The sequence below is a fragment of the Chelonia mydas genome, chromosome 3 (assembly GCF_015237465.2).
Source record: "Chelonia mydas isolate rCheMyd1 chromosome 3, rCheMyd1.pri.v2, whole genome shotgun sequence".
Lineage (NCBI taxonomy): Eukaryota > Metazoa > Chordata > Testudines > Cheloniidae > Chelonia > Chelonia mydas.
In genome coordinates, this window is record NC_057851.1 from 195,190,492 (window position 1) to 195,218,100 (window position 27,609).

The following is a 27,609-nucleotide window of genomic DNA, read 5'->3' on the forward strand; positions in this document are numbered from 1 at the left end:
GGTTAGCAGCCCTAATAAAATGAGCCATCCTAAAATTAATTCTGTACTGGTACTTGGAGGAGTTATAGTCTGATTACTACCATATTGCAGAATATATTTTGCATTCACAGTGGAGGTAGGATGCCATCATATTCTCTAGATGATTCTCTTCTTAATATTTATATTTTAGGGGTTGATAGATGAGGTTCTGTGGCCTGCAGTGTTCAGGAGATCAGACTTGGATGATCATGATAGTCCCTTCTAACCTTAAAGTCTGAGAGACTGCTTTGTCTGTGGAAGGTCTTGTGTTGGCCCTCTGCACCACGGCCAGAAAGAATTGCTTTATACATGAGCTTGTTTTAGTGTCATATCTTTCTCTAATCGTACAAAGCTGGGAGTATCACTTCCATATAACTATGAGAGAAGACCCAAGTTCAAATTTAGAATTTCTTGTCCTTTTTTCTGTTGTAACTTATAGCCTTTTTTAGAACCATTCAGACTTGTCCCATCTAACTACTAATGCATTTCAAACTCTCTGGCTGCCCCATACTGTGTTTTCTCCATTTCTGTAATGCCCTTTTTAAAATAAGGTGGTCAGAAATAAGCGCAACATTCTAAATGTATCCTCAGTAATTTTTAGGTTGCTAGAATAATTCCCTTTTATTTGTCAGAATAAGCATTTAAGCATTCCAGAATTGTACGGTCTTTCGCAAGGGTATCACACATTCTGAGCAGGACATCCCCTTAATCCTTCAGCTGCTGTGTATTTCTACTATTTGACCTGTTGTGGATATAGTGGCCTTTTGCTGCTTTGTCCCTCAGTTCATTGCCTTGAATGGTCATATGAAGTAGATTTATAGAATGTACTGCTGAAATATTAATAAGGGTTGGAATCCAATAAAGAAAAAGCAGCCCTCCTCAGAATGACTGACAGACTAGGAGCTGTGTAGTCAGTATAAACAAATCTAAGGAATAAACAAATCAACAGTATAAACAAATCATAACACAAGAACTAGGGTTCACCAAATGAAATTAATAATCAACAGGTTTAAAACAAACAAAAGGAAGTATTTCTTCACACAATGCACAGGCAACCTGTGGAACTCCTTGCCAGAGAATGTTATGAAGGCCAAGACCATAACAGGGTTCAAAAAAGAACTAGATAAATTCATGGAGGACAGGTCCATCAATGGCTAATAGCAAGGATGGTCAGGAATGGTGTCCATAGCCTCTGTTTGCCAGAAGCTGGGAATGAGCGACTGGGGATTGATCACTTGATGATTACCTGTTCTGTTCATTCCCTCTGGGGCACTGGTCACTGTTGAAAGACAGGATACCGGACTAGATGGACCTTTTGTCTGACCCAGTAGGGCCGTTCTTGTGTTCTGACATTCTTATTTATACAAGTAAAAAAACCTTGAAAAAGAAAATAGAAATGAATTTGGAATTCTATTAGTGACACTGTTAATGTTAGAAATAGTTTTCTAGTATATGCCTATTTTAGACTGTTCCATCTTTCTAGGGTCATTTTAAAAAAAGTCTTCTGCCTAGAATTTCTCATGCTTGGTGTCTAGCCAGATAAATGTTTTTCTTAAGATTACGTTATTTAAATCTGACTTCTTATAGGTACAGATTTGGAATAATGAGATTCTTCACTTCTGGAGAAGTCTTAACATTTATTTTTGGAATATCTCCTCTGAAAAGATTTAGTTTAGAAACTTTGAATGTGTCCTCAGTTGTCCTCAGCTCAGAGGAGTGCCTTTAGGAACTGGATGGCTCATTTTAGTTATTCACTATAGGCCAAATTACCTGACTTCAATATAAAAGTTGGGGAATCTGGTTTTATGAAATTTTAAACGTTAAAACATCTTTTAAATCTAGGATAGTGTAGTATGAGGCTATGTTTTAAGGCTATTCAGAAGCTGCAACCCTGAAGAAGGCAGCTGCCTGCTGGAGTGAAAGGTCTTATGAGGTCACATGACATCTCTACTTTGTAATCTGCAATAGTTGCTGTTTGGCTTCTGGGTGGAGATTAAAGTGTGTTTTGACCTAGGAAGCTCTAAATGGTCTGTGTCTTGTCTGCTTCACAACTGCCAATACTGTCACAACTGCCATTATTGGGGACGTTCAAACTGTAGTCTCCTTGAAGTAACAGATGGAGCTGTACCAAGGTGTCCTCCATGATGAGGGCCCCTCATCTTTGGATTTTATCCTCTCCGGCGTCATTCTGAAATAGCCTGAATTTGTTGTTGATCAAGGCATGTCTATCTGTTTGGGCCTTTGAGGAGGAGAATTATGTATGGATTAGATGTGTAGGGGTAGGGTTTAAGGCATTGTGGGAATTTTGTGCTGGATTTGAAGTTTTGAAGACTCTCGGTTTATTTGCAAATTGATGAAGTTGTTTGGGATATGGGTGATAACTTTTGTAATGCTGAATAATGGCAAGGAGTTCAGAGTCCCTTTTATTATCCTTTGGACAAATGCAAATGAAGAAATGGGGTAGACTGTTTTTTTTAAATTAAATTTTGAGACTTGTTTGAATGTAGTCTTCGAAAATATAAATAAAATGATAGAAAACTGCGCAGATCATCCATGGTCCTTCCCACAGCAATCCCCATACCTCAGCTATGTTCTTTACTCCCCTTTCTGATCAGCCACTGGTTGCCAGAGTGCCCATCTTTAGTTCTTGCTTCTGTCCACTGGCATCTACCTAAATAACTTTCACCAGAAAGGACAGTGGGGTGGAATCTTCACACAACCGCATGCTCCCCAGAGTCTCTTCCCCAATAGAGCTACTAGGAGAAATTCCGAGCCCCTGCCAGTCTCTACCTCCCCACCAATTTGGTAGGTGAGTAAGGAGGTGGCAAATTCTTAAACCCTGTGCCTGGGTGGGAAGGCAGGTGATGGCAGATGGGAATATTGCTTAAAGAGCACCCTTTAGAAGATGGGATGGAAGAAACCAGTCCACAAATACACATACACACGTACATCCGGCATTGAGAAACACGAGTCTTTCCTCCCTGTGAGCCTAATGCACATGGTACTGTGAACAAACCAGGTTTTTTCTAAAAGGTTGAAGATAACAGAATCCTTGATTTCCCTAAGTCCCATGATACTTGCTTTCTATTAATCAGGCAAAAACTAGGTTGATCAGAATGCTCTATCAAGCATTCAGTTGTAATGAAGTATAGAGCTGCTCATAAATGTGTCACTAGAGCACAAGCAGTGGGCTTCAGCTTCCTATGAAGGAGAGGCCACATATAGCAGGGTAACTTGCAACCCTTAAAGAAGGGAAGCAGAAAAATCGGCTTTGCAGCAAATTAAAAGATTGAACTGAAGGGATGGGAAGCTGAGCAGCTGAATTCCACGCAGGTAGGTTGAGCTACTCTTTAGTTGTTCCCTTGGATGGAACAGTGAATGGCATAGCTTATTGCTCCTTCTCGTTCCTTTCCTAGTAGGTGCAAATCTTTTCTATGCCATTTTACAGGAGGGCACTTTTAAAATTCAGTGGTTAAATGACTTGCACACTGTTGTGCATCAGTGCATTGTGCAAGTGGCATTGGACACTTGGATGGATAACAAGAATATCCAGAATTTATGGAATATTTTTTTAAAAAGAGAGGTTTCAGAAGGAATATAAAACCTTTTATTTCATGCATTAAAGCCAATCTAAACTATAAGGGATTAGGAGGAGACTTTCTCTTGAGGGCAGTAGATTATCCTACATGTGTGTACTCTTGGGTTTCTTGTACCTTCCAGCCAGTGTTTGAGACAGAGCAATAACTAGGGGTCTGAAGCCGTATGGCAGTTCTTAAGTTGATTAGAAATTGGGGTAGAAGTTCCCTGAATTGTAAACATCCTTGTGATACTAATTGTTGCAGATTTGCGCAGATTACGTAATGAAGTTTTATTTGTTTTACTAGGGCCCCTAACATTGCTAACACTAATGGATCTGCATGATAGTGCTGAGCACAGGGATCAGATCGTTAAGATAATCTGAAGCCTTACATTTGTTAATATTGTCCTTTTGCTACCCGGTTTCTGAGCAAAAGTAGATGTTACAGGACTGTGTGCTACAAGACCTAGGGAAGAGCATGAAAAAGATTCAAGTCAGTAATGTGAAGATCACTATATGTAATTATTTCCTTATGACATGGCTTTCCTTTCTTTAATATAAAGGATTAGGTTTACCCTTAAAAGTGCATGCACAACTTGGATACCTATTTTTGCTCATATGCCCTCTTACAAATGTAGGCCCTGTCTCTGTCCCTTCCAGTATGACGAGTGGAGTCTGGAAATTGCATTGTAAATTAGTGATGGAGCCAATATGAAATTTCAGTTCAGGAAGATTTGATATTGTAATACTAGTCACTGCAAGTATTACAGGAAGGAAAAATTGTAGTTTCCTTCCTGAAACAGCTTTTACATGTAGAATTATTAAATAAGGAAAACAAATGGTTTGATTTTTATCACTATCATATGTCTTATAAGAATTACAGTATCAGTAAGCTTAAGTATAGTGTGGAAGAGCGTGAGGGCAAAGGGGGATGATTCTTTTAATGTAATTAGTAGCTGTTGAATGAAAAGTCTCAATTGGGAATTAACTTGAGAAGAACAGTTTACAGAATGGGTACTAAATATGTGTAGTACGAGCATATTAAATCTGTTTTTTTCCCATTTGCAGCAAATTCACAGCTACTTCACAGGCACTCTTGGAATTCATGTCTGGGGTTCTTATGCAATCTTCATTTTAGCCACCCTGTTGATTGGCCTGATCCTGGGTTTGGTAAGAAAGCATATTACATTTTAATTTTCCTCTTTACAGCCAAATGTGAACTCATTGCTTTAAAAATTATCTAGAGATCTTGCTTTACAGTAATTGCTGAAAAAGAAACAGCAAGGGTATTTTATTTTTAATGAAGGGCTACAAGGGGGCTCTTTTGTAATACTTAAAATTAAATGTTTGTTTCAATGTGTACATAGTATTCCACTGAATGCATCCAATGAAGTGAGCTGTAGCTCACAAAAGCTTATGCTCAAATAAATTTGTTAGTCTCTAAGGTGCCACAAGTACTCCTGTTCTTTTTGCGAATACAGACTAACACGGCTACTACTCTGAAACCTGATAGCATGTATAATGGCTCTAAACTATCTTCATAGGGTTGCAGAGAGGAAAACATGTCCCATTAATGGCTGCATGTACTGTCACAATAAGAACTTGATACTAAATAGCATCAAGGCATTTCTGTGAACCTTCCTTACCTCTGTGGTGTTGGTAGCAGCTGTTTTGTGGGGTACTCCGCAAACTCACCTCACCCCCTGCATCCAAACTTTCTGTATGGGAGGAATAAAAGGCACCCTGCCACCAGCCCCTGAACTAGCTCCCATTCCCCAAATTGGTCGCATTCATGACGAAGTTTACCACTTACAAATATATTTACCTTTTAGACAAAAATCTTTAAAATTAGTTCCTCTAGCTGCAATGTTCTGAATTCATTTACCCTGCTGATGGCATCACTAACATGAGAAAACTACTGTAAGCAAAGCTTTCTTGGGGCACATTCCCACTCTGGGTAACAGAGCCCAAACTCCAGCTGGATCAGGAATACCTATACAGCTGTTGTTAGCACCATAGTGTGAGCCTTGTGAACCTGAGTCTGTAGACCTGGGCTCTGATAAGAACTGCTGCAGCTTTTTTGTGTGTGTGCAGTGTAGACATACCCTTCGAGCCCTGCTGAGCACTCATTACTCAAACAATGCTCAGTGGAAGATTTGCCTGAATAAGGAGAGTTGAGTGGAGGCTTTATGTGACCACAATCAACAGCAGTAGCGGGAGGAGCAGAAAGTGGGTTATACTAGTTAAACAAGGAAGCCAGTCTTCAGATACGTTGTTTTAAAATGTAAACAGATTAGTAATTTATTTTTTTGAACTCTAGTCTTTCCCCCATATTTTGTCAGCCTCTTTTCCTTAACCTTTCAAACTTGCAATCTTTGACTTTTCTCTGCCCTTCTCACCCCTAGGGTTTTGCCAAATCAGTCACTTATACATAATCTTCAAAATCCACTCCTTCCTCTGCATCCATATTGCTAAAACTCTTGTCCACGCCCACGTCATCTCTTGCTTAAACTGTTGCAACTTTTTCCATTCCGTTCTCCATAGTTCCAGTTCATGCAACGCTCTTCCTTGCCCGTAGTTCTGATCTTGGTCCTGTGTTTGAGTTCCTTCACGGTGCTCCTATCTCATTCGAACTTCTCTTCCTCGTATCCAAGGCTCTTCATGATGGTGCTTCTTTGTTTACCACTGATTTTTCTCTCAAGATCATAGAATCATAGAATATCAGGGTTGGAAGGGACCTCAGAAGGTCATCTAGTCCAACCCCCTGCTCAAAGCAGGACTGATCCCCAATTAAATCATCCCAGCCAGGGCTTTGTCAAGCCTGACCTTAAAAACTTAAAGCTGTCTCTTTATGCTCCGCTTGTCTTGCCAATCCCAATTATATAATTTTATAATGTATTACATTTTTAAACTAGTCTGCACATATGATCTCTTACTGGTTTAAATGTTGCTGTATTGTTTGGCTTTCTCAAAAGCTAAGTGACAGAAGGTGCAGCAATATTGAATTAGAACGGATCTAATTAGGATTATTAGGATAGATTGTTCACAATTTGAGAGCTATTTTTTTTCCTCTTTACCATTTCATGTTTAGAGGTTTAGTTTATTTCCCAGTTCTCTACTCTGAGAAAGGAAGTTATGGGGGTAATCCTAAAGTTGTCTTGGTTATTTGACAAACCAAAAAAAGATTTGAAAAGAAGTAATAGACATTTAATTATTTTAGCTCTCTTAATACTGTTTCAAAATGTAATGATCTCGTAAATAGCAGTTTATTAAATAGTCAAGCTCTTCTGTTCTGTAAATTGTCATGTAATCACACACCTCTTCCCTACTTTAAGAAGGAATCACTAATCTTATGCGTGACCATCTTGCAACACTTGTAGAACCTTACAAACGCTTTCCTCTTTTCCATTCCTGTTGTGGGTTTAAATATTATCCATTCTAGAGCAGAGCCTTCTTTTGGCTTCAGTAATTATCTTAAGCCGGGATCAGGACTCATTGGTTCAATCAGGTTAGGTTTTATTTGACCTTTATCTTCATGGATGGAGTAAAAATATTCTTTTAAATTGACTAAAATTAAGTAGTAGTAAATAACTTCACAAGATGTACCATTATATTGAAAGTTTCCATGTTTACAGGTAAATATTTTGATCTTTTACATATCCATCTGATTCAGTTTTTCTGAAAGCACAACCACTGTGGAAAAGATTGTGTATAGTAGGTGGAATGGAGATATATGTAGCATTGTAGTGCTTGAAGTGCCATATCTACCCATACCGTTGCTAAAAAAAACAGAAACAGTGAAAAATAATCTTATACTAATGATTAGTTATACTGAAAGCATAAGGTCACTTTGGTTCACTCTGTGAAGTTATAATTCATTAAATTTCAAGGTTTGACTTTTGGTCTTTTTGGGGGGGAAAGGAACCCAGATTGAAAGAGGCTTTCTGTAATTTCATTGTGTATGAAGATGTTTGCTTTTAACAGTGGTTCATAATTTCTCTGTTTTGATATTTTAGTCTATATTAAAACTTAATTTCCCACTGTTTCGTCCATGTGTTCCATCCTGGTTTGAGTCCCCCTTGGTGAATCAAAATCAAGTATCTGTGACATTGCCATCTGTTGTCACTGAGCAAAACTGACACCCAAGAGTATTCTGAAATCCCCAGATGGTCACAGAACTACAGTTGCTGAAAAAAGTACTTACAGTAGAGACTTGTACAACATTGGTAACATACCTGTATGCTGAGGGCCAGATTCTGGAGCCTCTTGTGTTAACTGGGTATTCACATTTTCCTTACTTTTTACAGCTGAACTAACAATTACGTGAAAGTTCATAAGATGTCACAATAACCTATAATGACAAATATTGGTGGGAAAAGGAAGACAGACTGAATTAGTCCAAACAAAAAGGCCTAGTGATATAACTCAAGGACTGTGTTAAGATCATGCCTGGAAATGAGAAAGTGTAAGACCAGAAATTAGTCAATCAAAATTGGTGTGTTGGATTATAAGGCCTAATTAGTGGACAAAAGAATGAGGGGATGGGCTGTTCCACCCAACATTCCCTTTTGGGCTATCTCCTGGGACCCCAGGCCTTCATCATCCTGATCCTGAGAGAGGTCCTGCCCAGACCAGGCCAGAGAGGAACCCAGATGACGTTGCCACCTCTGCTGGCTCCAGCTGAATCCCAAACAACATCCAGGATGAAATGCGATTGGATTTTAACAGTAACAGCTCCACCTTGTCTCAACTAATTTCTTTGCTTTTCTCCAAAAAGACAGTTACTTTACCAACTTTGGTATCATCTAAGGGACTGTCAAACAAGGGTTTTTTTTCTTCTAAAAACCCTCTCCAGATAAAGGGAAAGGGAGCGAGGGATGTTGTTAAAATGAAAGCCTTACTTAGTACTTTACATGACCAATGCTTTAACTGCCTTTTCTTCTTTTCTTTATCTTTAATAAAAGGTTAAAAAGACTTTTAATAGTGTGTTTGCCATGATACTAAGCAGGCCACGGTCTCTGTATACCAAACCCTGAACCTTGTTTAACACTGTTCAGTGTTAGACAGTGACCGGGTTATGTTATACCTTTGGCTCATATAGTCCATCTAAAGTAATACAGCAAGCCTTTGCACTGCTTCAGCGTTGGAAAGGGGCTATATAAAGCTGCTTTAACTGGACAACTGAATATTCAACTGTCCTCCCCAAGATGGTGTAGCCAGGATCATACACTCACCTCACAGCCCCTGGCATGGAGAGTGTGGCTGGAGTAGGAGGCATGGCTGTAGTTTTGTTGTAGTCCAGTGATCTACTGGCAAAATAAGCTTTGTGTGCTGGTTGCCAAGCAGCATCAGGGGCTGAACTAGACCCCTGATTGGCCTAAGAGATGGTTTAAAGCCACCTTTTGGGCCTTCCCCTTAGGTCCTGAGCACAGATTGCTGGGATTGGGATTGAATAAAGGGCCCTGAGAATTTAATTATAACAGAGCAGTAATTGTATCGAAGCGGTGTATGTATTGTGTTTTTCTTTATCCTTCGATATATACAGCACATTGTGGGCACCAGTGTATAACCTTGCAAAGATGAATGTCCTGCATTATAAGTTTTATAACATTTAGATGTCTGCATGTTCTTTTAAGTAGTAAATGTACCCTTGCTAACTGGATGTGAATCAAATGGGTGTTTTTTATTAGATTCACAGCTAGCAAGAAACAGAATACATTTATTACCCAAAAATGGATGAAGATGAAAAGTTTCAGCTGGTGGATCATTTGTTTGCCATTACTTCTAGAAAAACTGTATTTTGTACTGACTGGAAGATCTGTTTCTTGAAATATATAGTACCATTTTCTTGTTTTTCTTTTTTTCTACTGTTTATATATAAATTTTGGTTTGAGAACTTACATGGTGCACTTTGTGAGAAGTGATAAGATGGTGTTTGCAGTTTAAGTCACAACTTACTCGGACAGCAAAGCCTTATTTAAAAAACAAAACAAAAAGCCATAGCAGGAGGTGAAAATACTCTATGCAAAAATAACTTGGATAATTATCCAGTGGATAGAAACACTTCATAGGCCTTGCAAATAAATAACCCCACCTACGCCAGCTCTTTGCTGTAAAGAGCCTTGCTTATTAAATGGCAGTTGTTGGACATTTCCTTTTCTCCTAGCCTAAGCCATTTCAACGTGCCCTACACAAAGGAAGCAGGAGGAAGGGAACTGTCCGTATAAATACCCTGGCTCCAGCAGCACTTCCCTACAGCACTTTTTAGCTTCTTTAGAATGAAAACATGGAATTCTCACTCATTCCTCAACGTTGAACAAATATTGTTTCGTACCTTTTACTGTGAGTCTTCAGAGGGGGAAAAAGAGATCGTTTAGATAAAGGAAGAGGATGAGGGGGAAAAAGAGGTTAAAAACATTTAGCTTGGGAATCACCACTTACGCTGCAGGTTCCCAGCAAAAAGAAGACAACCGTCTGAGTCATGACCCTACTGTTCGTGTTCCTTTCATGGAACATGGATTAAAGTCTCATGCTGAGATTCACTGTAGGCTTGGACACACGGCTTGCCTTGTATACTAACCTTACATCTCTTCTCCCTCCAGAAAACTTTCTGAAATAATCACTGAGAAAGCGCTGCAATGATTTGATTGTGGGAAACTCCATTGATGTTGCACTGGAAATTTTGTCTGAGGCGAATAGGCCATTGCCCTTGCAGTGTAGCCACAATAATTAATTAAGTTCTCGATGCCTTTCAGCGGTGCATCAGCATCATTCAGGAGCCTTCTCAGTGCATGTTTGCCATCCAAAAATAGCAAAGAACAATTAGCAATTGTCATAAAAACTGAGTGGCAAAGCAGTGAATTTGATAAAAATGTTGCAACCGTCGTATCTGCTAACTTGGCCTTCAGTGTAGCACAAAACGAGTAATTTAAAGACATAACTGAAGTGTTTCTTACTGGATGTACTTCTCGAGACAGATTTAAGCTTGTAAATCCAATGTTAGATACTGCTAGTGAAGCAATAAAGGGAAAATTAAAGGATTAAATTAATCAACATGGCATTACTGTAAGATGGTGGTTGAACGGAAAAATATGTTCCTACTTACTGGTATTTATTCTGAGTCTGAAAAGTAACTTGCAGAATATTTTATCCAAATTGCTGACTGTAACACAGGAATGCAGAGAAGTATAAGGAGGTCTTTGCTCACACAACAAAAAGAAAATGAGAAAGTAGGTCACTTCTGTGATGCAAGCAACCCAAACTTTTAGTGTGTTCAGCATGCTACTCAAACCTCTTAGAGGAAAAAATAACATTAAACACTGCCCTCTACAGCACACTGTGGAAGTTAGAAGAGTCTTTGACCACCCATTGTTGGCTTACTGAACGAGGAGGATAAATACCGCAACTTCCCAGGGACAGGAATCTCAGGAAGTTGTCTGCTTGCATCCCGTTCCCATAAATATGTACTGAACATGAGGAGGTCTTTGATGAAAACATAACTTGCATTTTACACCTAGCATCTCCACAGAGAAACAATGAATTTACAAAAGCAACTGAAGACCTGAAGAAGAGCTCTGTGTACCTTGAAAGCTGGTCTCTTTCACCAACAGAAGTTGGTCCAATAAAAGATATTACCTCATCCACCTTGTCTTTGTAGTATCAGTGTTGTCGTCACCTAACACAGTGACGACAACACTGCAAAAAGCAACTGAAAGAAGTTTGTGAGGGAGTTGACAAATTACAGGCTGATATGACTGTTACCTTGTCAGTGGAAACGTGACTTGATTCACGCAGGACCTTCATCTCCTGAGATCACGAGTTTTTGTGTCTTCAGTCCCTCTTCCAGCTCTGAAGCTCATATGTCCATTAGATTCGTTTGCAGGATGACAGTGGTGCACCATGTAACAGGCAAATGGAATAGTCACGCTGCTATAGCTTATACCAATGCGCCAGTTACTCCTGGGGGGATTCTGCGGGACTACACGCCTACAGAAAATGTCCTCCCCTCTCCCGTAGATTTCCTGCCTTTCCCTGCAGAAAATAGCAGGGAAGCCGCCCGGGGATGGGTGCAGTTTTTTTGTGGGGATTGCCCCCCTCCAAACAGAGGCGAGGCAAGGGGGGGCACATGCCACTGCCCCTCCTCATTCCACAAGCACAGAGCTGCTCAACCGAAGGAGTCTGTGTCTGGGCTCCGCTGGCTCTGCAGCTGAATGCTGCCTCCTGGATCTAGTGCCAGTCGTGGTCCCCTTCTGTGCTGGGAGCCTTCCTGTTTTCTATTCTATGCCCGTGGTGGGGCTGGGTAACGTGGGGGGGGGGGGGGGGGGAATTAGGGAAGGGGAGGTGAGGGGGTGGGAAGGAAGGGGGATGAAATATGGCAGGGGAGGGGAATATGGGAGTGAGGGCAGGGAGATGGAGGGAAAACGGGGATAAGGGAAGTGGGATCCCGGCATGCGGCAACCCCACAGTAGCAGCTGGAGCTCCCCGTTAAGCAGGCCCATTGAACCCTCACCCTGACAAGCCCTACACCTGAACCCCTCCGACGAGCCTCTCACACTCAGACTCCCACCCCACTGATCCCAAACCAGCTGCACCTGGACCCCCACCCCATCAAGCCCCAATTCCCCAGCACCTGGACCCCCACACACAGCCCCCCCCCCCCCCGAGTCCCAGCCACCTTCACCTGGTACCCCCCAACGAGCCGCTGTGCATCCAGATCTCCCACTGTGTCGCCCACACCCAGATTGCCCCGCACAGTAACCCCTCACACCACATCTGGATCCCCCCACACTAAGCCTCTCTATACTTGGATCCTGCTGGGCTGAGCCTGCCCACCCACACCTGGCGCATAGGGACAGGGCCCCGGGGTGTTTCTAGGGCAGGCCCAGCCCTTGCACTGTATCAGGGACAGGTGCAACCTCACTGCCGAATCCTTGTAACAGGGCAGGTGAGGGCTTCAGGGTGATCTCCCACCTCAGTGGTGGCGTGCGCTCCCCACTGCCATGCTGGAGCCACATTTATTTATTGACAAATAAAATTTGCAGAATTTTAAATCTTTTGGTGCAGAATTCCCTCAGGAGTAAGGCCTGTAGATTTGCCAATGCATTGTGTTTCTATCTACACATGCACACATTTCATTCTTTGAATGAAGATTTCTTGCCTGAAGTGTCCAGATGTCTGCTAATAGCACTGATCCACTTCGGTGCCTTTACAAATTTGACCCTAAGTAATTGAGGACCCTTAGTCTCGCTGGAAGTCAGTAGGACTTAGTCTCCTAAGTCACTTAGGTGCCCTTGAAAATTTTACTCTCTTTTTTTAAGGTTTAAGGTTTGCTTTTTCAACAGGTTCTTGATTTTTGTTTTAACAGCATTTAAAGGCCTGTCTACTCTAGGTAATTTCTTACCCATTTTTCTGCACTGGTGTTAATAATGTAAGCACTCAGGTAGATGTGATGCAGGTGTCTTTTGATATTGTCATGTGGTGTAGATGCACCCCGAGCATCTTGGGCTTATCACTAATAAAGGGGTGGCCAACCTGAGCCTGAGAAGGAGCCAGAATTTACCAATGTACATTGCCAAAGAGCCACAGTAATACGTCAGCAGCCCCATGTCAGCGCCTCCCACCCACCAGACCGATGAGCGCCTCTTTCCCTGCGCCTCCTGATCAGCTGTTTTGTGGCATGCAGGAGGCTCTAGGGGGGAGGAGCGAGGGTACTGCAGGCTCAGGGGAGGGGGCACAAAGGGGTGGAATGGGGGCAGAGCCAGGGGTTGAGCAGTGAGCACCCCCCCAGCACATTGGGAAGTTGGCACCTGTAGCTCCAGCCCCAGAGTCGGTGCCTGTACAAGGAGCTGCATAGTAACTTCTGAAGAGCCGCATGGGGCTCCGGAGCCCCAGGTTGGCCACCCCTGTGCTAATAGTTCACAGCTACTGTTTCTGCTGTTTGGTACTTCATTGAGGAATGTGCCTTTTTGTTCATATCACTTTCCTATTTTGTTTTTTTCTCCAGAACTTAATGATTTGTGCAGTAAGCACACTTATTTTCCCTCAGTGGGACCAACTTTACGTTTAAACGTGGTATTTTATGGGTTGTTGTTTTAAGACTCTGGTAAAGGCAGCCTTTCATTTTCTTACTGCCCAAATAGCCTTCTTCAGTAGAGCTGGTCACGAATTTTTCCACAGAACGTTTTTCTGTTGTTAGGCAGATTTGGCAAAACCCAAACACTTCAGTGGAAAATTAATTTTGATGAATTTCCCATGTCACATTTTTTTTTTTTTTGCAAAGTTTCAGCATTGTCAAAATGTCCTGTTTGGCATTTTCTAAATGAAAAGGCTGCTTTTTGGTTTGACATGACTTATTTCCATATGCAAGTTAATATACAATAAAACGTTTTTAACACGTCAAAATCTAAACAAAACATTTCCAAATTGTGGAAACAAAATGTTTAGATTGATCAAAACTGATATTTTTCTAGATTATCAGTTCACAAACATTTGAGATTTTGACTGTCCTGATATGGGACACGAAAATGTTTTTGAAATATCAAGTTTTCTTGGGACAGGAAAGTCATTTCCTGTCCAGCTCTATTTAAGTTGTGCTCTCTATTGGAAGAGAGGAGATATTGGTCCACCTTACCTACAAGTGTTTTGAATAAACCTCCGGTTTCTTGCACACTTTTCATCTCAGTGTTGGTTTCTTGCACACTTTTCATCTCAATGTTGGCAGCACATGAGTTTTCTATTTCTCTCTGAACTATTTACTTTAGTTCCCAGAAGAAATTCTATAGCTTAGAAGTTAAGGAGACAATCAAATTGGATAAAGCTTCTCTGTAAGTCTCTAAAATTTTGTTGCATGGAAAAAAATGTTTTCAATCAGCTTTGTAAAGACCACTGTTCAGTGGATAGAAGACCTATTAATAGATACTCAAAAAGAATGATGGTTTTTAGGAAGGGGGGGATCCACTTCAAAGCTTGATACAGACATGTCTGTTGTGTAGTTCTCTGTTCAGTACTTTATTGTGAACAGCCTGACCTGCTGTTGTCCTGTGAGGTTGTAGTTTTTCTAGGTTGCTGTTTAGGGTTAGAGTAACTCATTTTTTGCATTGGTTGTACTGTCTACTTACTTGCTTGTTCTGGAATTATTGTAGGATGAGAGAAGCGGAGCATACAGCAATGGAAAGCTAGTAACTTTGTCAGCACCATCTCCTATTCTGCTTCTTCCATTTTTGTGTATTTAGTATTAAGGTTTCCCAGGCTTTGTCCTCTTTATAAATTAAGGCAAGGGGCTTAAGCGTGGATATTTATACTGCCAGTCACTGGTTGTTTTTTGTCCTCTGCTTCTTGGTAAGTGAGCTCTATTGGAATTCTTATTGTAGGATAGGAGAAGAGGAAAATGACCCATAGAATTATTTGAAAGTAGTAATTCCTTTCTGAATGTGGTTCTGCTTATGATAGCTGTTAAACCTATCTGAGCCTGTCCACTGCCATTGTTGTTTTTCTCTGCTTTCATCTGTTGAAGAAATTCATCTGTTGCATTTGCCACTTTACTTTTGTGTAGATATTAGTTAGGAACAGATGCGGAGTAATATAAATTCCAAATACTGAAATAATCCTTTACTTGATATTAAGGGTATATTTATAAATGCTTAGAACATGTATTCATCATTTATTAACCATGTTAGATATGAATAGAATGTGTTATAGACCATTACTGTAAGGTGTGATTGTAAAAAAGTACCTGTTTATTAAAATGGTCTAATCATTTATTAACCTTTTATAAACATTCTTAATACAAAGTGTGACCCCTTTCGTAATGTAAAAGTAAGTAATTATATGGGAGAAAACATTAGAACTAGGCCCCTGCACTGTGGAGGACCAGTACAGCAATGACTTAGTCAGGATGGCACTGTCTTCTTCAAAAAGTCTTCTTATTACACGGTCACCAGTTAAATTTACTGTAAGCTCATAAACCCAGTTCAGTTTGCAAAGGGACTGATATATTGCAGGGGCTGTGAGATAAGAAATTCCTACTGGTTAAGTTACTGAATTACACTTTTTCGTCTTCTACTCAGATATTGGTTTTGCTTGCAGACTGCCTTTGCCCTTCCAAGGCTAGGTACAGAGAAGAAGCAGCCGGTAAGCACTCGACATGCTTGGATATTCTATTTTTGGAAAGATTTATGCCTACTAATGTACATTTTTTTTCATGATAAAACTTTCCTCTAAGATTCATTGATGGCAACTGACTAATCCTGAGTACAGGCAATTCCTTCATGCATGTCTGAGAAGGGTCTGTATTTACTGTTGTAAACAACACTATTATTTTCATGTCCTTCCATCTGAGGAACTCAAAGCACTCTATAAACACCAAAGAGTTTAGCCTTGTAACAGCCTTATTAGAAAAAGTAGTAGTAGTCCCATTTTACAGGCACACAAACTGAGGCTAAAAAACATCCCAAGTCAATCAGGAAATCCATGTTAGAGCCAGAAGTAGATATAGTTCTCCTGATTCCCAGTTTTATGCTTATCCACAAAATTGTCTAATTCAGTGATTTCCAAACTTTAGCAGCCTGCTAAACCCCTTTCACTAAATTGTGAAATCTTATGAACCCACTCCTAAAAATGAATATTTCCGGGGATTTAAGTTTAAATTTCCTCCGCACTCCATGGGGCTCCTGCTGCTGGACCCTGTTGATCCCCCTGGTCGACTGAGCTCCACTGAGCTTGGGCTGCAGGTTCCGCTGACCGCCGGGGCTTGGGCTGCCAGCCCCAAATGCCTGGCCCCGCTCCCTGGGGCTCGGGCTCACTGCTCTGCAACTAGGTCCCACCTGCTGCCTCCAATGCCCGGGGTCCTCTGGCCGCCATTAGTGAAATTTTTCTGGCGAGCACCCTGTAACATTCTGCAAACCCCAGTTTGGGAACCGCTGGTCTAATTTAAAGGTACAAGCAGTCTTGCTCTCTGGCAGGATTTTTCTAATGCACGTTCTGTATATAGGCAGACATTACACAGACTGCACTTTGGACCCAAATGAACCTTCCTCTGCAACACTTAAGTGGAAGTTATGTTCACATATGGTCTGCAAGAGTGGGTTTTGTGATGCTTAAAGTCACCAAAGATGTAAAAAAAGTTGGCGTGATGCAGTTTTATAGTAATTAATTACTTCCGTATCCAGTTTGCTCCGTTTGCAAGTTGGGAAGTTTTCTACCTCTTACCTCAGTACCAGAACTAAATATTTTGCGATCATATCTTAGCTGACACTTGCTTAGTAGAGTTCATCTCAATCGTTGCTGCTAAAATAGAACGAGAATATTTATTTATTGATTGATTGATTGACTGGGTCTGCAAAGGAGGCAGATGTACCTCAAGACATACTTGGTGCAGATTTGCTGTGTAAGATTTCCTGAAAGGCATACAGTGAGTCCATGGCGGGGTATGATGAGAACTCAGGATTTTCTGGCTCCCAAGTCCCTGGGACAATCCAGTAGACCAAGCTGCCTCTTACGGCACAAAGTGCACCTTTAATAATCTAATATTATTTCATTATCTTTGTCTGTAGTCTCAGCACAGTTAAGGCCGAATTATCCCCTCCAGTATATTTAGAATGCTCCATTACTTTAATGGAAAGCAATATGTGCAGCTGTGGGTTGAAACTGCCCTTTAGAAAACTTTTATACAGTAGATTCCGCTTAATAGCAGCCCAGATATTGATATCTGGTTAATAGTAATATTTTGCTGGGAACCAATCCTGTCCCAATGACTTCTGTGTTAATGGGATTTGGATATTGGCAATGGGCATGCTGCTTATTAAGGGCTGCAGCCAGGGAAGGAAGTGCTGGGACATGTCATTCCTGGCTTCAGCCCCACAAACTTGCCTGTGCACAGGGACCCCACAGGTGGTAAGGGTCTATGAGCTGGGTGGGAGGGAGGCTGCAGGCAGGGCAGTAGCACGCAGGGGGGCTGCTGCATGGTACCTCTCCCTGGGCTCTCTGGGCTGTGTCTTGCTGGAGGGCTGCGCCCAGGGAAGGAAGTGCTGGGATGTGCAGACCCCCATCCCCCAGAGAGTGCAGGGGGAGGTACCGTGCAACACTGTGGGCCTGCAGCACACCCTGCTTCCTGTAGAAGGCCGCAGCATCTGGAATGCAGCCCCTCTCCCCTCTGCTTCCCTGGTTGCAGCCTTGCAAACCTGCCTTCCACTTATTGACAAATGCCAGATAAAAGCAACTTCTTGCTGGCAACCAGCGGGGTTGCTAATAAGCGGAATCTACTGTATATGATTTATAAAGGAGACAGTCCTGCCACCTTGTCAGTGTGAAGATTCTTATAGTAAGGTTCCACTCTACAAAAGTAATGGTGGTAGCAGTGGGCACAAAGCAAAAATCTCAATCCCCAGTGAATATTTAATCATTTAATGGTGTCTAGGTTTAGGTTTGATTCTGGAACACCATATTCCACGAATCTTATCTTGACATAATAGTACTGTTACCTGGAGGTAAAGAAATTGATTTGTATATATGTATGTGATTTATGGAATCATAAATATCTCTGTAATGTTTGCTGGTAGGTTTTTGGGTTTGGTTCAGTAGTATTGAAAATAATGAACTGAGTGTCTCAAATGCATCATTTAAAGTGATACTGCTAAGTAATTAGGTCCCACTCTGGCCATTTAAAAGTTGTGGAGAATATACTTCATGTAATATGAAGCCATCCATCACTCTGAGAAACAATGGGAATAGTATATTTATGACAGATTTACACAAATATGTGCTTTTTGTGTTTGCTAGATTGGCTCTATAGCTACAATTACCTAACAAAAAGCATTCCCAGAGTTGCTTATGTTCCAGCTAACGCTTGTAGGGTGATGGTGAACATTCAAGGAACTAAATAAAATTGAGCTACTGTTAACTTGTAATCCATTAGGAACAAAATGAAAACAAATATTTTCCTAATAGTAACAGACAAATTATAAGGGGGTGGAAGTTATACCTAGGTTTGAGAGTACAGAGAAACAGAGTAAAATAATAAAATGAGATGATGATGATGCTACATTAGAATTACACCAAGGATCTTTTCACAAAGAATATTTTGTAATTTTTGTACTCTTGTGATAGCGTGGTAACAAGAAAAGAGGCCTTAGCAGATGACTTGCCCTATGATTTAAACATTTTCAATCCTTATTTTGTTTTAGTAGAGTGGATTGAAAAGGAGAATGCAGAGCTTACAGCAGTAGAAGAGGTGGAAGAAGCTGAAGAGTTATCAGCAAATGAATTAGAAGAGGCTGCAGAGGAAAAGAAGGACATTTCAGATGGGGAAGATGGAGCCAGATCAAGTGAAGAGGCCAATTCAAGTGAGGATGGCTCAGAAGAGGACTCTGCCGTTGATGAAGGATCAGGGACAGAAGAGACAGAAGACATCTGTGAACAACCTCCATCTGATTCAGAGACCCAAAGCTCAGTAAGGCAACGTAAAAGCCAGGTGGCTGACAATGGACTATAGTTTTCTTGGTGTTTTCCATAAACTCGGACCAAAGAAATATTTGGGGCCCTTCTGGTCTGCAGCTGAAGCCAAACACTTGATTTGTAGTTTGTGTTTATGTAAAGCGAAACCTCTGCTCTGCATCAGCTGGCTTCTTTCTTCTTTCCTTTTTCTAAGCCAATGTTTGCTCATAGATTTTCATTTTTATAAGCACGCCTTTATATATTACGTTGGCCACGACAATCAAAATCATAAGTATAATTTGGTCTGCTTAGAGACTTAAAGGGTAGGGGGACGTGACCAATGGGATGAAAGACTTGGTAATGAGATGCTTGTTGTTCATGCTTGTGCTCTTTTATAGACACTGCTCGAAGCAAGATGAGGCAAGAGAATCTGAATTCACAAACCTGCATTAACAAGAAGTAGCTTAGCAGGACTCTTGACTTCCTTTTCTTTCTCTCTGAATATGTTCCTTAAATGCCATAAGAACATCAGGCTCATCCTAAAACAGCAGACAGAGGCACCTTAATTGTCTTCCATTAAAACAGCTTTGTGTTTAGTGGTTTTGTTTTCATCAACTCAACTGAAGCACCTTCATTATGTTGCTTTTTTTCTCGTTTTTTTCTGCTGAAATTATTTTGAAACTATACTATAATTTTATAACAGTAACTAGTTTTATTCTATGCTTGAAGTGCACCCAAAGCTTCTCAACTGTTGGTTATTCAAAGGCATAATGCACAAAGTCAGCTGGTGATCTTAATAATTTAAGATCATCAAAAAACCTTGGGCTATGGAACATAGACAACTAGATGCTTAAAATGACATGTTTGGAATCTCAGAGGCTGGAAGGGAAATGATTTAGTGAGAACAAGGAATTTTTACCAAAGTGTAACCTTTTTCTTTTAAGATGTTGCAGTGAGAAGTATTTGTGTCTAAAACAGTAAATGCCATATTTCTTACCAATACAAGCTAGTCATATGCAGAGAACTGCAGTGTTTTTTTTTTTTGTTTTTTTTTTTGCTGTTCCCAGCCCACAGTAGTTGGCAGTCAGAACTGCTTTAGTAATATTAACTGAAAAACCACTTATGGTTTCACCTCCAGTGTACTGGCTTTAATGACGGAAGTAGTCGGAAAAACACATCAGGAAATGAAAGAAATAGTTTTTGGTTACACTGCTGTCTTTTGTCTACATTCAGATGCATCTTTCGAACTGCATAAAGTGGAAACGGCTCATTAGCTAATCTGCTGACAACACCCCATGCTGTCGAGTTTATTCAAGAGATCAGCATTTTATTCATTCTAGTTAGCATGACTTATATTAAGAATTTTTTTTTAATAACCACATCCCGTTACGTGAATGAATATCTAAAGGATAATCCTGTACATTCCCACTTTGGCAGCATGCTGATCCAGATTGCATAATAAGAAGCAGAAAGGTTGTTTACATCTTTTGTATTGCATATTTAATTACCATGTTGCGTAAACCTGGCCATCTAGCATCAGTCTCTTCATTTCCTTTTGTGAGAAAAAGGAGTGTTCTGTGAGATTAAGATGGTTGCCCCCTTGTGTGAGAAAAGGGATATTACCAGTGCACAAAGGTGATTTCTTGGAGACAATCAGTCTTAACAGGGTCAGTTTACATCTGTCTTGGGAATTGTTTTACTGTTAATGTGAAAATTTTATTTAGCAGAAAGCAATCTAACTTACTGTGTCTCACTATTCTTTAAATGTTTCCAAATGTACAACATTTGCTAATCTAGTATAAATCCTGCAGTCATAGGGCCTGATTCTGGTCTGTTGTCTAAGTGTAAAGAGGTGTAACTTCACTGAATTCTTGAGCATAAAGGAGATCAGAATTGGGGCAGTACTTCCGTCTGCATATACTCAGATATTTAGACTGTTCATACAGCCATGAAGATTAGACTCTTTTCTCCAGCCCTCTGGATGCAGAGAAAATAGATGCAGAGAAAATTCTTAAATAGATATGATGGAAATGAAATTGTTGCAGTGCACTAAAATGAGAGCAGATGGCTTGGCTTGCCTGGACACAGTCCCCTAAACTTTCAGAAGTGGTGCTAAGGGCTTCAGCTGTGTAGCTGAGGCCAATTGTCTTTAAAGCGATACAGTCAATATAAAAAATTAATTTTTGCTTACCTCTGTTGCAAGATTACTGTAAATGGAAGAGACTGGGGGGGAGAGAAACCATGGCTGTGCTTTTAACAGAGCTGTGTATACTCCATTTCACAATTTTCTCTATCTAGTCAGTTTTCCTTGTTTGTGTCGGTAAATCATACAGCGAGAGGGGAAAATATTTTAAGAATAGGAAAATGAAATATTAAAATCACCAAAACTGGCTAGGACAAGCAGACCAAGGGTCATATCTTCAGTGACCTGACTAAGATTCAAGTTGATGACGTCTTCAGTGAGTCATGGATTTAAAACTCTGCTTGACCTGAAAATATAGGGGATTGTGTCCATCATGAAGTCATTGAAAACGTTGATTTGTGCTATATAAAAAGAAAAGGGTGTTCCCTACAGAGTAGAGTCTTGAGTTGCTCCAAAAAGATTTGGAGGGAGAGAAACGTCCATATTAAAAATGTCAAAAAGTGATGGCAAAGATTTTTAAAAAATAAGAGCTTAAAGTTGGCCTCAGAAAGTCATCTTGAGGCATCTAAATTAGAGGCCTAATTTTCAAAAGTACAGAGCATCTAGAACCTCCCAGTTACTTCAGTGCAAGATGCTAGGTGTATAGCCTTTAAAAAAAACCTTCCCCTCGTTTAAGTGCCTAAGAATTAAGTGAGGAGTAACTTTGTTTTTGAAAATCTTGGCACCTGTTTTTGAAAATCTTGACATGCTGGTGTTGAAAAAATCTGTTAATCTTGCAAAGAGGTACACCTCTGTCTCCATTAACTAAGAGATCTTAACAAATTATATAACAAGCTTATTGCCATACAAGATGCAGGGATTACAAAATGTGCTGAGAAACAACAAAACTTTAATGACATAAACAAATTTCTGCAGTCCCTTATGTTCAAGTAACTCCCATTCAAGTCAAGGAGCATGTCACATGCTTCAGGTTCGGGCTGTAGAAAGCATTCAGTGAAAACCAGTGTAAAGAAGACATGAATCTCTGTAGACGAAGGGACACAAGCAAGTGGGACTCGTGCCAGAACAGCAAACCTTTAGGCACATACCAAATGGCAGCTGTTCATCTCCCCCCAGTTATGTTTTTTGTGAATCTGACATTCTGTTTGAGTGATGATACATTCATTTTAAGGTGTTTCAAACATCAGACCCCGTAGATGGTGGCCCCTTTATTTCCATATTCCCGCTAATAAGGAAGATTAGTGCTAGCTTTGGTTTGACAGTTGATGTCTTGTACTGCAAATGGAGTTGAAATACAGTGGGTCTGATTATTGTATTTATAGAACACTTAACTTCTCAAAGTGCTGTGCAGACATTAATAACACCTCAGCTTTAAGATTGTCATTTTTCTTTGCCAAATAGACTTGCAGCAAAACAGTAGTGACTCTTGGCTTGTGGAGGAAATCTATTCTTCGGCTTAAGTAACAGGTGGTATTAAAGGGCATTATAAAAGGCAGGTTTCTCCTTAATGAGTAATGTGGTAACCGTGCAATAATAGCAGTGTCGGTCTTGAATAATATATGGAAGGCGTCTACCTTTTCACTGAAAAATGTCTTCTTAACCTTAAGACATGTTAGTGTAGTACTGAAATGTTTATGTCAGTATTAGACTTGCAATTTTAGCATCGTCTGTGTTTCTGGGTTATTTAAAGGATTAATACCTCTCATTTGTGCCAACTGAGAAGACTGTTTGTCATCTCATCACCTCCATCCTCTGTTTTGATTCACTTTACAGAAGTAGCATTTGTCCTTGCATTTGGAATATAGACAAAATGTCTTTGAAAAGAGGCTGATGTTCACACAATTGACTGAAATGGTTTGAGTAACTGTAGCACCGTTAACTCTGGTAAGATCTGCTGATGGGGAGTGCAGACTTTTGAAGGGTGACTAGAGATTTTGGATTCCCAATTTAGAGACTCACTTTTCAGAGGCTGGTGCTCAACATGTTCTGGCAATCATGTCCTGAAAGTGTCTCAACAAGAGCCTCCAAAAAATGAGGCACCCACAAACCAGTAAGTCAGTCTTGAAATGTTAAGGCTACATTTCTAAAGAGGGCACAAAAGAAGCTTTGCCTTTTTTACTTATGCTTCCGATAAAGTTTCAAGTGAAATAAAATCTGTGTAAGCCTTCGACTATAATTACTCTGTTGGACAACATTTTTTGTTACATGGCTTTTTCATGGAAATGTTACGCAAAATTACTTTTTATACTAAAAATTCTGTGGCTTTAAGCCATGGGTATTTGTACTGGAATTCCATATAAATATTTTATTTATGATCTGGTTCTGGCTAGTTTTTATTTTTCAGCACAATTACATTTGATTGAAGAATCACACTGTGTCTCAAGGTTGCGTTTGTAAATAGTTTATAAAGGATTAATAAATTAAGATGTTTTAATAAATGTTTAATCAATTGTTAGTTTTACAACACTTGCTGATGTTTAAAGCCATCTATAACACACAGTGTGGCTATAATGTGCTTGTAACATTTATACATCATTTTTAACTCTTTAAGTGTTCCATTGATATGACATCTGACCAATTTAATACTACATTCTACTTACAATTAGCTCTGCAAACCCAATTATGAAGTTGATAAAAGAATTTTCCTTAACCAACTTCAGGTATGGAAGTAAGAGAGCCTAAGATCTAGTTGTTCTAGTAATTATTTTTAAAGCAACGGAGTTTGTAATCCCAAATGGCTCAGTATTTTGAGATGTAAAATTTGTTTTTATATTCAGTAGGGAAACAGAATTCTTGCAATTCTTTGAAATGCTGACTGTATTTATTCACTGTGGTTGAAATTTGTAGTTTCTTGTGTTGGTGCAAAGTTAAAGCTCACTCTTTGTTCATCCAAAGAGTTGCTAATGTGGGCTGAAATTTCAAGTGAAAGTAAGACAGCTGATGGGTTTGTATTCTAATCTTCATACAAAACCAGGTTGCAACTAAATTTATTTTTTTAAGGTTTTGCATTTTTCTAATCCAAAACACAGTGAAACATGAGATGCAAACTCATGCATATCAAAATATTCTCATATGCCCTTTGAGTGAAGCAGCTGAGTTTTGTGTAGCTGTCAACTTTTCACTTGCTATAGATGAGTGATCTTTCTCTTTACATCTGGGCTGCATGTTTCTCAAATTAGACCCATGTGGCTTTTGTGAAAGGGTTTGCTATCTTAACTAAGTTGGTTCGAACAGTCTCAAAGTCAAATGACCTGTGTGTGTATGTGTGTTTGGTTATAAATCTGACATCAAACTCCTCTCCTTCATTTTCTCTCCCCAATCTGTGCTCCCTCCCTCTTTGACTTAATTGACTTCCAGAGAGACTTTCAAATCCAGGTATCGAGGCTCAAGCTGTCTGCATTTGAGGTTCAGTGTGAATGTTCTGTACAGCACCACAGTTTGAATCTCAACATCAAATGTTTGTTCTCCACTATAATAAAAATGTGGCTAGCTGCAATGTCAAAGGTCAGTGTGGAGTTAGCCTGAAAGCACTACCATCCTAGAAGTTAATAGGGAGCCATTACCATTTATTCAGAGTATAAACTCTGAGCCTAAGTGAAATATTGAGGACAAAGATCTTTTCAATTTGGTGAGTGGCTCAGTAGTACAGGAAAGTAGGGATTTCCTCACACTTTATCATTGCTCACCACAGCTTCTCAGGCACTCATTAAACTAAACTATCGGGGGCCCGAGAGAGAATACTTATTGAGTAACTGAAGCACTCTCAAATCTTTATCAACACTTATAAAATATTAATTCAGTATTCCCTCAGCGTTTCATTAGACAGGCCTGCTTTGTGGAATGGAGAAGGCAGTGTTTTGTTTTTTTTTAAATAACTTTTTTAGTAGCTGATTCCTTGACTGGTATATGATTATGTGGCTTTAAATATATATACATTTTATAAAAAATATAAGAATCACAGAATCTCTAGGACAGGAAAAAAATATAAAAATCACAGGATCTCTGGAATAGCAGATTAAGGATTTGGTAGGAATTTATAATTTTCCTCTTTGGGAATTATGTGGTGGTATTTAGTGGATAAGGATTTAAACCAAGAATTATTCTGTTTGGAGAGTGTCTGTTGGAAATAAACCTGCTATAAAAGCTTAGTTCCCAATGGGCATCTCTGCCTTTCTTCTACATTTTTAGACAAGAGAACAGAGTCAGGAAAAATGAGAACAAGAAAAAGGAGGAACAAAAGACAAATCCACCCAGGGTGGGGCTGGAAGGTGGGTGGGGGACTTCATGTATGATTGAGGGTGGCGTGGGGGTCACTAGGTGAGCGAATTAGGGGATAACCAGATGGGGAAAAGTGGAGCTGCTCTCCATTTTCCTTATTCCTTGGTCCTCCCATGCACTGGAACGGACATCCTTGCTGCTGGCGCCACCTGTCTGCCGTTGCGGGCTCATTTACATCATCTGCCTGAAGTGCTGCCCCTACCTCGGTCATGTCAATGACAAATGTTCAGAACACACGTTAAATTAGTTATTTAAAAAAAAAAAAAGCCAGAGAGGGTGGAGCGAGGGGCACAGAGAAGGTCGAAAGGTGAAAAGTTACATTAAGGAACACTGCTCTTATATATTACACTGATGAATCCTGACATCGGCTCTGCCCTAGCACGTGATACTGGTCCTCGCTGCAACCTACACCTAATCTTGCATCCTGTCGTGCCACATATGCATAGGCACCCACCCCTAACAGCACTGGTCTTCCCAAGGCATCTTAGAAAGTTGCTGCCCCTGCCCGTAAGCCCCTGCTGTTCTCACGAGCTCAATCCAAGGTCTTGCATGCACACTGCTGCTTTGTTTATAGGCAGCTTCACAACATGGTGCTGGTAGCTCTGGATTTTCCCCTCCTTTCCCCATCATGCACACACTGTGTTGTCCCAGAGTCCTAAGTTACAATAGTGTTAGCCCCTGGGAGCCAGAGATAAACATCCCATAGACCTATTGGGGGATCTTTGAAAACCTTAACTCTTTTAATCTAGGTACACCAAGGGGCCTCTACCCTGTCATCAGCCTCTCAGAATTCTTGGCCTGCCCTCTGTGTTGGAACTCTTTGGGGGGAGCCCTTCTCAACGTGAGAGACTCTTTCTCTTGGTAAATTCAGTCTGAAATGCAGACAGACAAATGGAGAGGCTTCCCCTAAGCAACTGCCGTAGGAAGGTATTCCTCTTTGTAGTTATTAACCCTCAGGAAAGGAAATGCCACCTCTTTATACTGTAGTCCCTTCCTGCTTCAGACTGTAGTCCCTCTTTCTCCTACCCCATTCCTTTCCACACTCTTGCTTCCACAGCGCCTGCATCAGTTCCTGGCACGGCCTTCATTCCATACTCCTCTGCAGTTCACGTTGCTGCCTTCTTCCCATGTAAACTCCCCTGTGACCTCAGTGGTCCTGTCACCGTGTTGGAACAAAAAGTTCCGTAAAATATCGGATACAGAAACCTCAAAGCATTTCAATCAAAATGAGACATTTGAGATTCCCAAATTGAAACATCACATTTTTGGTTTCTCGACCCAACTTGAAACATTTAATTTTGGATCCATTCAACTTCAGTCTGGATCCACCTGAACCATGGTGCCTTGTGCCCCCATTCTCCTCTAAGGGCTGGATTGTTCTGCCAGGTTACACCTCCCATGATGCATCTTGGCCACTCAGAGAGGTCAGTCCATCATGGGAAGTACCGGCTGCCTGGCATGACTGGTGCATAGTTTAGAATTAGTCTCTTCATGGTGGCTCAGGTAGAGGTGAAGGGATTTTTTTGGGTGGAAAATAAAACCAAAAAAAAATTCATTCAAATCCACATTTTCCCAAAGAACATTTTGTGTCTGTGGAAACCAGACCACCTTGTGAAAAATATTAGGCCAGAAAATTCCTGTGCTACTGACGATAAGGGAGATCAGACTTCATGATTCAGGGCCTAGGCTGACTGCTGCAGAGGGTCAGGAAGGAGGTTTTTCTCTTGCCAACTGTATAGCACAATTAGGTGTATTTTTGCCTTCCTTGTAAGCATCAGACATTGGTCATCATTGAAGGTGGGTCTCTGAACTTGGTGGACCAGTGGTGTGATTCAGTGTGAGAGCTGGTCAAACGCTAACCAAGTGGTATATTTATTTGACTGATAACTTATTTTAATATTTATTGTCTTTATTATAATATTGTGCTGTATTTAACCAGCTCTTTTAAATATGGCAGGAGGTGAGATCATCTGAAGGTCAATGGACAAATGGCTGGCTCATTTCAGTAGAGAGAAACTGGAAGCAGCTCAGACTTGTTTACTTTAATTTTTACTGTAATAACAGGGTGACCTTTGCCGTGGTACAAGGATGCATCTCATGTTAAAAGCAAACCTCCTGATTTGTGAGTTATAATCAATGAGGTAGAATTGATCAGTCAGTAATC

General features: G+C 40.4%; 1 protein-coding gene across 3 annotated transcripts in view; it reads left to right on the top strand.

Annotated features, from left to right (window-relative positions):
- TMX4 (thioredoxin related transmembrane protein 4) overlaps window positions 1–23,482 on the top strand; it is a 54,812-nt gene extending 31,330 nt beyond the window's left edge. For 2 of the 3 annotated variants that reach the window (XM_043544065.1, XM_037896164.2), the window contains 3 exons: window positions 4,664–4,765; window positions 15,661–15,724; window positions 18,775–23,482. In XM_043544065.1, the coding sequence (XP_043400000.1) occupies window positions 4,664–4,765; window positions 15,661–15,724; window positions 18,775–19,082 (474 nt within the window). In that variant the 3' untranslated portion in view covers window positions 19,083–23,482. The remainder of the gene's footprint in view (window positions 1–4,663; window positions 4,766–15,660; window positions 15,725–18,774) is intronic. The other variant, XM_037896165.2, reaches the window with a different exon arrangement.
- Window positions 23,483–27,609: the final 4,127 nt, after the last annotated feature.